Genomic DNA, 12,204 nt, shown 5'->3' on the forward strand with positions numbered 1-12,204 from the left:
TTTTGGTGGTTCCCAAAGAAATTCCTAACCATTCAAGAAAAAAAGAATGAAGCCATCAGCTGAATCAAGGCTGAAGCAGGGAGGGACCTTGATTTGTCCCAAAATGACATAGAGTTAGAAGTCAGTGGCAGAACCAGGGAGTTCTAGGCCAAATGAGAAAACCCAGCAAAACTCAGCACCATGTCTCTCTGGGGCTAAGAGGGCGGCATTCAGCTCAACAAGTGTAGTCAGTCCTCAACATTAAGCCAAAGCCAACTCAGCATAACTCAATACATTTTTCCACACTAATATGTTTTAGAGTTTTATCCCACAAAAATTCTTCTCCCCTCCCAGTTTCTCTTACTGCAATCTCTCCATACAGGCCCAACCCCTTTCCATTCTTCACCTGGTTATCATCTCGGTCCATACTGGCGTCATCTCTCTTGAGAATGAATCTCTGTTGAAATTCTGTATTCTTCTCATCCTTTATGTGTTCTGAGAATCTCTGTTCGGGGCTGGGATTGGGGGAGAATGTAGAAGGAAGTAAGGTAAGAGATGCTTTTGTTAGGAAGCAGGCCTCATAATAAAGCATTCTTATATCCTGCAGTCCCTTCAGTAAGTTACTGGAGTCAGGCATCCAAAACGTCACAAAGAAATCTTCAAGGCCTATTCTTTATACATATAAATAAGTTGTCTTCTCCTAAAGTTATACCTGTACCATCAGTAAAGGTGAAGAGAGGCCAGGCGCCAGTCTTCACAAAACATCACTGCCTCCGGAATCTATCTCCAAGTCCTCACGAAGCATAGGAATTGATCACGTAACTTCCATACTATCTCCTCCCCAGAAAGGAATATATTGGTCCTACACCTTCCTCTTCTCCCCATAGACTATTCCAGGGAAGTTTCCCAATTTGTGGTTTCTTCCCTTACATTCTTGTGTTACTGGTTTTGTTGATGATGACAGCTTTTCCAGTTTGATCAACATTGTGGTCCATCCCAAAATAGGCAGCTACCCGGTGTAATAGCATCCGGTGATATGAGGTCATCTGAGGGAACTTCTTGAACTGGTTACTGAAGGGAAACCAGGGGAAAAAGTGAAATAAGGATAAACAGTAGCAGTAATAGCCAATTGTAACTTTTCTTGTGTCTAAAGTGGAGAATTTCTTAGGAGAAACAGACATATTATAAGGAAGATAGATCCTTACTCAAATGAGAACCAAAAAGGTTCTCTCAGCTTCTTTTTCTATAGCATTTTGTATATTCCTTTGATCTACTACCCTCATTTAAGATTATTCCTTAAGCTCCAGGTCTCCCCCACCTGGATGATACTCTACAAGGAAAAAAGGGAGAAATTTAAGAATAACTAAATATGGGACAAGGGTAGCTGCTGAAAAGATATTAATTCTTTTCAACTGAAGTCTGTGCAATAACTTAAAACTCACTTGGTCACATGTACTTTTTAATACATTCTTATTATTTCTCCTCAACTCCTTTTGGTTCCCAGTGAGTAATTACTTCAAAATTCAAACTTTAAGGGAAAGATTTAAGAGGAATATCCTAAAATTGTACCTGAATTTCTTTTCAGTGCCCCCTCCCACCTCTAAATGTGTATTTCATTCAAGTAACTTACTTGTTGTCATTAATAAATTCCAGAATCTCCTGTTCTAATTTTAGCAGCATCATTCTGTCCCTGTTTAAAAAAGATTAAAACAAAACAAAACAAAAAGCAGCCCTCCCATAGACATTAAAAGCATTGAAACCTGCACCCTACAGAAGCTGGAGGGAGGGACAGATCCAAACCCCAACAGTGGACAAAAACACAGAGGCTGCTGAGCCTCACTGGCCTGTCTTACACTACTTTAAAAAGAGAAAAACAATTAAGTATACATTTTGCAGATCCTCCTAATCAATACTTTGTTTTCCTTATCAGAAACCTCTCTGTTGGCAGCCATATTCATTTAAACACATACTTTATACTTAAAATAAATCTAATCAGTAGTCTACATTCCATCTTGTTATTTATACAATTTTAAAACAATTATGATTTAGCATATGTATGTATCAATTATTTTTCCTTCTTGCTTTTAAATAGTTCTCCCAAGACTTCACATTTTTTGTTTTTGCATTCTCCTTCCACAGATTTTTCTCAGCTCTTCTGAAAGAAGACACCTCAACACAAGGGTATTCTGGATCCCTCACAGAATATAAAACTACACTAGAGGGAAAGGTGGTGGAGGGTCAATAGCATAGATCTGACTAATGGAAAAATCCTGAAAAGCTACTTGTCCTTTTCAGTATCCTGGCTGGACCCTACTGTCCCCCTTCCATCAAATAATGTTTTTACCTTGGGTTCTTTTTCAGTGTATTTACAAGAAATTCATGTAGGTCTATTCCAGTGGAGTCTGTATATTCTTGGCTGGAATCTAGAACCATCACAACAAAAGAAATTTAAAATAAATGAAACTGCCTTACGTGAAATCTAATCCCACAACCCAATCAGGAGGGATCACAGCAAAGTAAAATCAAACTTTAGGGGTTTTAGCTTAAAAACCAGAATGACGCTTGATTTGCCAGGTCCCTTCCCCCTGCCAGATTCCCCATGACAATGATGGAAGGTAGAATCTGGGTCAGAGTGCTGCATCAGTATTACACTGAGACGCTACCTTACCATAATTAAGTATTTGCTGAATGTCCCAACCAAAACAAAGCAGATTTTATTCAAGTTAAGGAAAATAAATTCCAGGTAAGAGCAACCAGAGCTGAATTTTCCAGAATCTCAGCAAACAGGTTCAAATATTGATTATTTACAATTTATTTATAAAATCTTAATCCCAAGGTTGCCTTTTTCCTGTCAACTATAATTTTTATGGACCAGGTCTTTTGCTACCAGCTCAAGAGTTTAAAACCAAAGAGAGCTTAATAATTAGTGCAAATCTGATTTTTAAAAAAAAATCACTCCAAGCATCCCAAAACCAAAATATAAATGATATATGGAGGATCTGTTACTAGTGGTGATTCATGTCACTACTTATTCCAGAGGAGAAATAAAATCGGAATTAACTACAATGTCCTCTTATAGGTAGTGCCAGTGTTAACGGAGTAGCTTTCTGCAGCAAGTGAGCCCCTAAGGCAGGGTTAACTAAAGCAGCAAGGAAAGTAACCTAGTTAAGCACCCCCTCCCCACCAAGCAACCATGAAGTCAACAGAACACTAGGAACTGCTGAGCCAGTAAGGTTAGTGGGTGTCAGGCTCCAAGAGGGAAGGAAAGGGCACCGCAGAGCCAGACCCTAGGACATGAGGGGTGGCAAGAGTTCTCACCCCTAGAAAGCATCTTCCTTGGGACCTTTTCTTTGTTTTTGTCCTTGTCTTCCTTTTCAGAGACATCCTTCGTGGATTTTTCTTCCTCCTTGTCAGAGGGGCAGCTGATATGCAACTGAATTATATCCTTGATTAAGGGGAAAGAGGAATACAATCAAAAGGGAAAAAGGATTTTAATTCTCCCACAGGACTTGACTCTCCCTTGAAATCTCAAAGAAGGGAAATCTTGGGTGGCAGCATTCTCTTACAGAAGAGAGTATTTTATTAATTCAATTGTTTAAGCTTGGGTTCTTCCAAAAGGGTAGAAGGCCAAGCCTTTTCTGCCAACAATCACAACCACCAAATGGAGAGCTCAAGTTACACTGGCTGTTCTTGGCACAGGAACTAGATGGAAATGGGTCTAACTGCCAGAGGGAAAGTGTGGGTGGGAAAACAAGATGCAGCCCTGGGATCTTCTTGTCTGCCTCATCCCGGGTGGTCCAGGTGTGAAGACCTGTACTTCATGCTTGCAGCCATGCCCTGCTTTACAGCAACCACTTGCTTTGAAGTTCCTTCTACCGATTTCCAAGCCTACTGTTGATGCTGTGGTTGTTACGCTACAGTTTACCAAACAACTGCCAATCTCAAAAATTACACTACTCTGGGACGCCTGGGTGGCTCAGTTGGTTGAGCAGCTGCCTTCGGCTCAGGTCATGACCCCAGCGTCCTGGGATTGAGTCCCACATTGGGCTCTTTGCTCGGCAAGGAGCCTGCTTCTCCCTCTGCCTCTGCCTGCCTCTCTGTCTGCCTGTGCTCGCTCGCTCTCTCTCCCTCTATCCCTGACAAATAAATAAATAAAATCTTAAAAAAAAAAAAAGTTACACTACTCTGATAAAGGACCTACCTGGGTTTCTAGTGGTCCATCAGCAAATGGGGCAGAGGACTCCTCACACACTGCTAGGCTGCGCACCAACTTCAGCTTGGAATTAGACTGAAAAAAGCCCAAATATATATATGGACATTCAGAAAGCTGCTTTTCGTGGAATGAAGGGTATCCTCTTTGCCTCTGTTAGTTGCTGCTTCCATTAAGTAGGGTTTTTGTGTTGTTCTTTTTTTTTTGCCCAAAGTGGACTTACTCACCAGTTCCTGATTTACTTCAAAGATAATTTCCCTACTCCCATTAATAAACTTATAAAAACAAAATGGCTACTTTGAACAGATGATATGAAAAGCACTTCACTTAGCTCTCACCCCTTTCTCTAACTTATGCTCCAATTTCAGACTCAGAAGTTTACTGAAAATACACAGTTGAAGAGCTTAGTAGACACTGGATTTAAGAGCCAGAAGTCCCTGCTTCAACTCCTGCTTTTGCACTTATGAGCTATGAGAGACCCTGAGCAAATTACTTGGCCTCTCTAGGTCTCTGTTTTTCCTCAATAAAACAGGGATAAAAACACTTAATGATGACTTGTGAGAATTAGGTGACATAAAGTACATAAACAAACATATCATAAATAGTGCCTAGAGCACAGCAGACGATAAATGCTAAATGACTCTAAACCCGAGGCGGCAAGAGTATGGAAAGAATCGTCTAAAAAAAGAGTAAAGAGAAAGAAAACCTCCCAACATTGGGGATTTAATGTGATTAAGAAGCTAATGGTAAAAGTAAACCAAGCTAATTAAGAAGCTGGTTTACTTTTGCTGGCTGGAGAATACCAAAAAAATCTGAAATTCACTTTATAAATCATTGCTCTCCTAGGGATCCCCAAAGCCAAAAATGATAGAAACCTACCTATAAACATTTACTAAGAGTTCTTATAACAAAATCTAGATTTTCCATGAATACAACAGCACAAAACATGGAATGTGTTCCTGGTTGTGCAGCACAGTGAAGAGAACTTGCAAGTCTGAAGAACTGACTTCCTGTGGAGCCCTGCCACTTACTAGTGAATATTCTGTCAAGTTCACTCCATCTCTATAAACCCAACTTTCCTCATCTATAAAATGGACACAATAACTGTCTTATTTATCTCAAAAAGTATAGGTGGAAGTGAAGTAGAGGTGAACACCCTCTGATGTGAACTTTAACATCAAGCCCATCACTGAGGACTAGGCCATGTCAGGCAAGACACAGAGTTCATTTATCTGATGTTGTGTTCTCCTTCAAACCCAGGCTACCTACTGGCTGAGCCACTCCCAAATTCTGCCATTGTCTTTTGGGGGGGAATAGGTAGATACACTTAATAATTACTCTGGTGATAACTATTCTCAATGCAAGAAAGGTTTAATATTTTACTGTTCTCCCAACTAAAATTTAAAAAACCATCACATACTGACACATATAGTCCTCTCTGATAACACTGCTTAAAATAATTCGTGAAAGGGGCGCCTGGGTGGCTCAGTGGGTTAAAGCCTCTGCTTTTGGCTCAGGTCATGATCCCAGGGTCCTGGGATCGAGCCCCGTGTCGGGCTCTCTGCTCAGCAGGGAGCCTGTTTCCTCCTCTCTCCACTCTCTCTGCCTGCCTCTCTGCCTACTTGTGATCTCTGTCTGTTGAATAAATAAATAAAATCTTAAAAAAAAAAATCCGTGATGTGCTAATTTTATCATAAAATGATTAAAAACAAAATCCTCCTCCTCCTTCCTGCCCCAACTTAAAAAGTAACCCCACCACCACCAAAAAAGGTTTTATTTTTAGGATGTCCAAAAGTGTTGAGTCATTTCTACTAATGGGGCAGGATTTATAAAGGATAAATTCCTAAAGGATAAATGGGGAAAAAATGTTGGCAGAAAAGATAACACTCACATAGTACTCCTAGAGAAACCAAAAGTGAACAGAGAAACTAGCTTTACAGCAGAACCAGTACCAATTTGCTCAGGCTTTGTGAGAGGCTCTGGCTGGATATCAGAAACAGACTGTGACCGAATTAGAGGTAACAGAAAAATACAGCCAAACTTTCTAACATGAAATGTGTGTGTGTACATATATTGACAATTAGAGTATAAAGTGCAGGCAGAAAAACTTTGCTTGCATATAATCTAAATAAATTAGATACTAGTGATAAGTGCATCTGTGAAACGTATTACTAATAACAGTAGAAAAGAAACTACAGTAGTCCCCACTTATCCCCTGGGATACTTCCCCAGACCCCCAGTGGGGTCCTGAAACTATGTATAGTACCAAATGCTACATATACTATGTTTTTTCCTAGACATACATACCTAATATAAAGTTTAATTTATAAATTAGGCACAGTAAGAGATTAACAACAGTAACGACAACACTAAAATAGAACAATTAAAATACTGTAAGAAACTTGTATCAATGTGGTCCTTCTCTCTCTTTTTCAAAATATCTTACTACACTGTACTCACTCTTCTTCTTGGGATGATGTGAGATGATAAAATGCCTGCGGATGAGGTGAAGAGAGGTGAATGATGTGGGCACTGTGACAGAGCATTAGGCTACTACTGACCTGACAATATGTCAAAAGCAGGATCATCTACTCCTGGACTGTAGTTGACCAGGAGTAAGTGAAACCATGGAAAGCGAAACCTCAGATAAGGGTGGGGGGACTACAGTATACGGAAAGGGCTCTCACCTTGGCTCTTTTCCTGGCATGACCATGGTTGGATGTCCGCCTCTGTTAGAAGGGGATTAGAAAATATTAAAGGTATAGAAAATCAACATTTAGGTTAAAAACAATACAAGTTTACAAAGAGAAAGCACTAACTGTAAAACCATTACAATAGCTAAACAATAATGAGACCCACTTGGAGTGGTTGTCTCCTCTTTGCTACAACTCTAGTAATTGTGACACATAAAGGACCACAGGCCACTTACCATGAAGAAAATGAACAGGAAGACACTGACTGGTTGGCCTACTTCACAGGTTAATAAAAATTACTTTTGGATAAACCACGAATCATCTCCTGATTAGACAGCTTCTGGAAATGTCACTACCATAGCATGACAGAGTGTTTTTACCCAAGCATGATCACAGGAGCCTATTTAACCCAAAACGGACATGCAATATGGCCCTTAATCATCACTTATAATAACATCTTTACAGGATAACATGTACAGAGTTCTAACTTGAGAGACCCAAAGCACCTATCCCAATGGCTGTTGAAATGGAATGAAGACTCTTCTTGCCAACTGCCTCCTTTCCTGAAGATAAGAATTCTCCTAGTTCTAAGCTCCTGGTAGTAGCTCTTATAGCCTGTCTGGGACAGGATAAAAATAAGGGAGCATGGAAGATATGGACAAGACTTTCAGAGCAAATGGAGGGTAAAAAAAAGTGGGTAAGGAGCAGAATAGAAGCTGAAGAAGATGAAAAAATGAAGGCCTATGGCAGGATGAGGTAAGAAAAGACTAATTCACTGATAGGGTTTCTGAACAGCTAAGAAGTCAAAATGGGGGCTTTGAGGAAGAGGTGGAGGTAGGGTTTTGTATGGGAGGAAGCACCTGGGGATTCTCAGATGTCTGGAATGGAACTCACTGCCCATTGGGGTGTGGGGAGAACTGAGGTTGGTGAGTGGGGAAGGGAAAACAAGACAGAGGCAGAATACCAGCATGGTCCTGGGTAGATGAGGATTTCTCTTTCCTTTGTCCTCTTCACTAGTTACCAAACACTGCCACAATGCAAAGTGGAGAAACAGGAAGGTGGATGGAAAGAGTAAGAAATGACGATGGATCTGGTCAATGTAAGGAGATGTTACAGTACGGAAAAGCCATAGTGTGGGAATATGAAATAGTATTTCACTGTTTTTTTCAAAAAGGCAGTAACACACACAGAACACAAACATTCAGGAGGTGTAACGAGGGTATACACAACAGTAAGTCTCCTTTCATATCTGTCCCCCAGCTACCTGGTTCTCTCCTAGAGGATCAAGTAGTACTGTCTTTCTTATAATCTTTCTATAGGTCTTTTATGAATATATATATATATATATATATATATATATATATATATATATAAGCTCACTGTACATATGTACACATAGGTTTTTTTCTCCTTTTTTTAAAAAAACCAGATGGGGGTGCCTGGGTGGCTCAGTCTGTTAAGCATCTGCCTTGGGCTCAGGTCATGATCTGTGTCCTGGGATTGAGCCCCAAGTCCGGCTCCCTGCTCAGTGGTAAGTCTGCTCCTTCCCCCTGCTCATGCACTTTCTCTCTCAAATAAAGGAAGAAAGATATCTTTAAAAAACAGCAACAACAACAACAACAACAGGGGCGCCTGGGTGGCTCAGTGGGTTAAGTCTCTGCCTTTGGCTCAGGTCATGGTCCCAGGGTCCTGGAATTGAACCCCGCATCGGGCTCTCTGCTCAGTGGGGAGCCTGCTTCTTTCTCTCTCTCTGCCTGCCTCTCTGCCTACTGTGATCTATCAAATAAATAAATAAATAACTTAAAAAAAAAACAAAACACAAAAACCCCCAAAACAAGAACAAACAGATGTATATTTTACACACCTTGCCTTTAAACTTTTTTTCCACAGATATTATTCTACAGAAGATCTACCATTTTTCTCAATGTCTAATATGGTATTCTACTTGGGGCTGTACTATAAATTATCTTATCAGTCCCTTAAACAGCATCATTTAGGATGTTTCTGATCTTTTGTTAGTATAAACAATGGTTCAATGACCAAATCAAGTGTATCTACAAATACTGTTTATCTGCACTCCATTTTAAAATTTTTAAAATTTAATTCTTAATAAAATTATTGCCAAAGTGACCTTCAAAGAGGTTATACCAGTTATACCAATTTATAGCCCTACAAGCAATTTATGAATCTGCTTATTTACCAGAATGGATAGTTTTCGTGTAATAGCCAAAGACATATTGAAAATCTAATATCTACCAGGCACCATGCTAATTACTGGAGGATACAGAGATAAAAACCACAAACCTTATCCAAAAGGGACTCATAATCCTGTTGGAGAAGACAGACAAATAGACAATTACAATACAGTAGGTTAAATGCATTACAGAAGTAGTCACATAGTGCTATAGGAGCACACAGCACAAGCGTCTAACCCAGACCTAGCAACTCACAGATTCATACATTCACAGATATTGAGTACCTGCAAAGAACTGTGTCAAGCTTTTGAGAAACAACAGTGAGCCCAAACTGACCTAATCCTGGGCCTCACTGAGCTTATAATTCCGTAGAGATGAAGACAGACATTACTCTAAGAATTATACAGGGTAGACCTGCAATGGGTGAGTAAGGCTGTCAAGGAAGGCTTACTAGAGAAAGACACATCTGAATTGAGTTTTGAGTTTCAGGCAGATGTTGGCAAGGGAGGTTCAGGGGTTGGGGGAAGCCAAGGAAAGAATACCAAGGAAGGCACTCTAGGCAGAGAAAGCATGTACAAAAGCATGCTTTCTCCACACTTTCCAGCTCTTGTAACAAGGCCCAAGGAATCAGACAATGATGAAGTGCAGGATGCCAGAGGCGGGTGGCTGTCAGGCAAGGGATTAGGTCACAATATGTCATGCTGATAAATCTGGGTCTTAGCCTAGGACAATGAAACATACAGAAAGTTTGAAGAGAATGAACATAATCAGATATTTATTTCATGGTGATCTTTCTAAAGCAGTACAGTAGAGGAATCCAAAAGGATCACAAGTTTAAAGGCAGAAAGCCCAGTTAGGAGGTCATTCCCAGTTGTTATGGGTTAGTTGAAGGACCCCCCCCCCCCAAGTTCGGTAGGTCAGGGTTAATTTGCCCATTCTAAACTGAATCTCAGAACCTGCCTTTTATAGCACTGTTTCCATGTGAAAGATATTCTGAGTTCCAACTGCTGATTCTAAGAATATGTCTCACATAGTATAAGCAAGGAAACTCCCCTTTTTGCAAATTTTCCAGCTCCAATTTATAACAGGCACTCCCTTGATAGCATCAGTAAGAACCCCGGGGAGACTTCCGGGGTATGAGTTGAGGTGGGGGAAGGTAAGAGAAAGAGCAGAATTTTTAGTGTTGTTGAAGGGGCACATGATCTGCTGGGAAATGGTAGAGGTGAGAGGGCTTCTGAAGTGGGGGACAAAACTGAAGACTTGGTAGAATGAGTAGGAGCTCCAGTAGATGGCAGCAGCAGATCCCCCTGTTCTAGCAGCTACAAAAAGTCCGTCGTCCCCCTCCAACTTCCCACATGACCTATTTGTATATCCAGATGAAGACACTCCTGAATTGAGTGTCCATAAGGTATATAACACTTATACATATCCTTTTCTGCTTATCTTCAAGGGGTACACACAACAGGAGTTCAGAACACCACTTCAAATAGTCTCCTGAGAATAACTTGGACCCAAAGTTCATCTAATTATCATCTTCCATATAACATGACAGCATATAATTAAACATTCATCACTTATCTGTCTTGAGGATTTAATATTCATTATTGGTATCAGTGGAGGCTGGAAGTATAGCTGGAACAGTGGCAGATTGTCTCTACAAACTCTGGAAGGATGGGCGGGGAATGACAACTTACACGCAAAGGATAATGGAAAGAAAAGCAACTAGTACAGAGATATGGCAAACTGCGAGAGGAAAGACAGCAGAAAAGCAGGCAGCCAGAGAACAAAATATTTCAGGGAGCTGTCTGCTTTTAATTTGTCCCTTTGTTGTTGTTGTTTTAGTCTTTCAAGAAAAAAAGGCCTAAATGAATTGGGTTGTCAAGAGAAATGATGCTTCAACTTTTGAAACCTTCCAAAATGTTGCCACCACTGCTTTTTAAACTAACTTACTACCATTAGTCTATCTCCTAAGCATGTAAGAACGACCAGTCCAACCCCTGGGCATGAAAGAAAGGATTTACATAATTTGGGTCTGGTTAACGGAGGAGACTAGCACTGACCACAGAGAAGAGAAGGACCAGAACAGGTAAACCAGAGGAGGCTCAGAGTATGAACTTCTTGGGTACCAAACAGGAGCCCTGGAGGAAGCTTGGCTGGCTACCTACTGCCATCACATCTGCACTGCACTATGAATTTGGATGGAAAGCAACATGGCAACCAAAGAGTGAAATTCTTCTCACTCATTTACCAAGTAGCAAGTTCACAGGTTATTTCTGACCCAAAAAATCCTGACTGCTTTAATACAACCAGGATATGAATTTAATACTGTGTCTAAAGCCAGGCAGCTGTAGTTTTAAGAATTTATTATATGAACCATATTATGACTTGTTAAATATGTGTTTGTATACAGTTCATTTTTTGATAGTTAAAAAATATCAAATGTAGCAAGAACCCAGTGTAATGCAGGTCCAAATGGATTAGGAAATTACTATTGTCTTCTCTAGACTTCACTGGGGATTCTATGACAAAAAGGGAAGGAGACAGTTCTTGAAAGCTGAAAATTGGGTTTTTAGGGAGAATCAAGTGACTAGCTTCTTACAGATTCCCAATGCCAATTACAATGACATTTCTATTAAGGCATAATAAGTGTGCCTATGATGCACTTCTAATCCTTACCTGTGTCTCTGGACGCAAACCAGTATCTTCACTCTCTTTCTCAGTTTCTTCTTTACTTGAAGTCTTAGATATAAACTTGTTTTTGCTTACAGATTCTTCCACCAGTTTTTTTTCTGATTCTTTCATTATTTCCAGGGTCTCTTGAATAGTGTTACTGTTAGACATCTTCTTCAATATAATACAGTGGGCTCTATGGACTCCTAAAGAAATGTCAAATGCATTAAACAGGAGGTATTTATCCATACTTCACATACACACAAGACTTGCACTTCACATACTAGTCTGCAGCAGCCACCCTGTAAACCACAAAAGGTCCTTGGATAAATGGTGATCCAGGATTGATTGACTGACTGCTTTCTCTCTTTCTATTTTTTTTAAAGATTTTATTTATTTGCTAGAGAGAAAGCAGGAACACAAGCAGGGGGAGAAGAAGAGGGAGAAGCAGCCTTCT

The 12,204-nt window shown here is 40.2% G+C and overlaps 1 protein-coding gene across 50 annotated transcripts in view; it reads right to left on the reverse strand.

Annotated features, from left to right (window-relative positions):
* The window catches only part of R3HDM2 (R3H domain containing 2), a 164,875-nt gene that overhangs the window by 31,635 nt on the left and 121,036 nt on the right, over positions 1-12,204 (reverse strand). For 34 of the 50 annotated variants that reach the window (XM_082741913.1, XM_082741899.1, XM_082741902.1 and 31 more), the window contains 8 exons: positions 11,754-11,953; positions 6,877-6,918; positions 4,181-4,267; positions 3,298-3,424; positions 2,324-2,402; positions 1,610-1,669; positions 910-1,050; positions 386-494 (listed from right to left, as the gene is read on the reverse strand). In XM_082741913.1, coding sequence (XP_082598039.1) covers positions 386-494; positions 910-1,050; positions 1,610-1,669; positions 2,324-2,402; positions 3,298-3,424; positions 4,181-4,267; positions 6,877-6,918; positions 11,754-11,918 — 810 coding nt within the window. In that variant the 5' untranslated portion in view covers positions 11,919-11,953. Of the gene's footprint in view, positions 1-385; positions 495-909; positions 1,051-1,609; positions 1,670-2,323; positions 2,403-3,297; positions 3,425-4,180; positions 4,268-6,876; positions 6,919-9,186; positions 9,211-11,753; positions 11,954-12,204 lie in introns of those variants that run through there. The other 16 variants (XM_082741893.1, XM_082741884.1, XM_082741872.1 and 13 more) reach the window with 1 other exon arrangement.

Source organism: Mustela nivalis (assembly GCF_964662115.1).
Source record: "Mustela nivalis genome assembly, chromosome: 7".
NCBI classification, from domain to species: Eukaryota; Metazoa; Chordata; class Mammalia; order Carnivora; family Mustelidae; genus Mustela; species Mustela nivalis.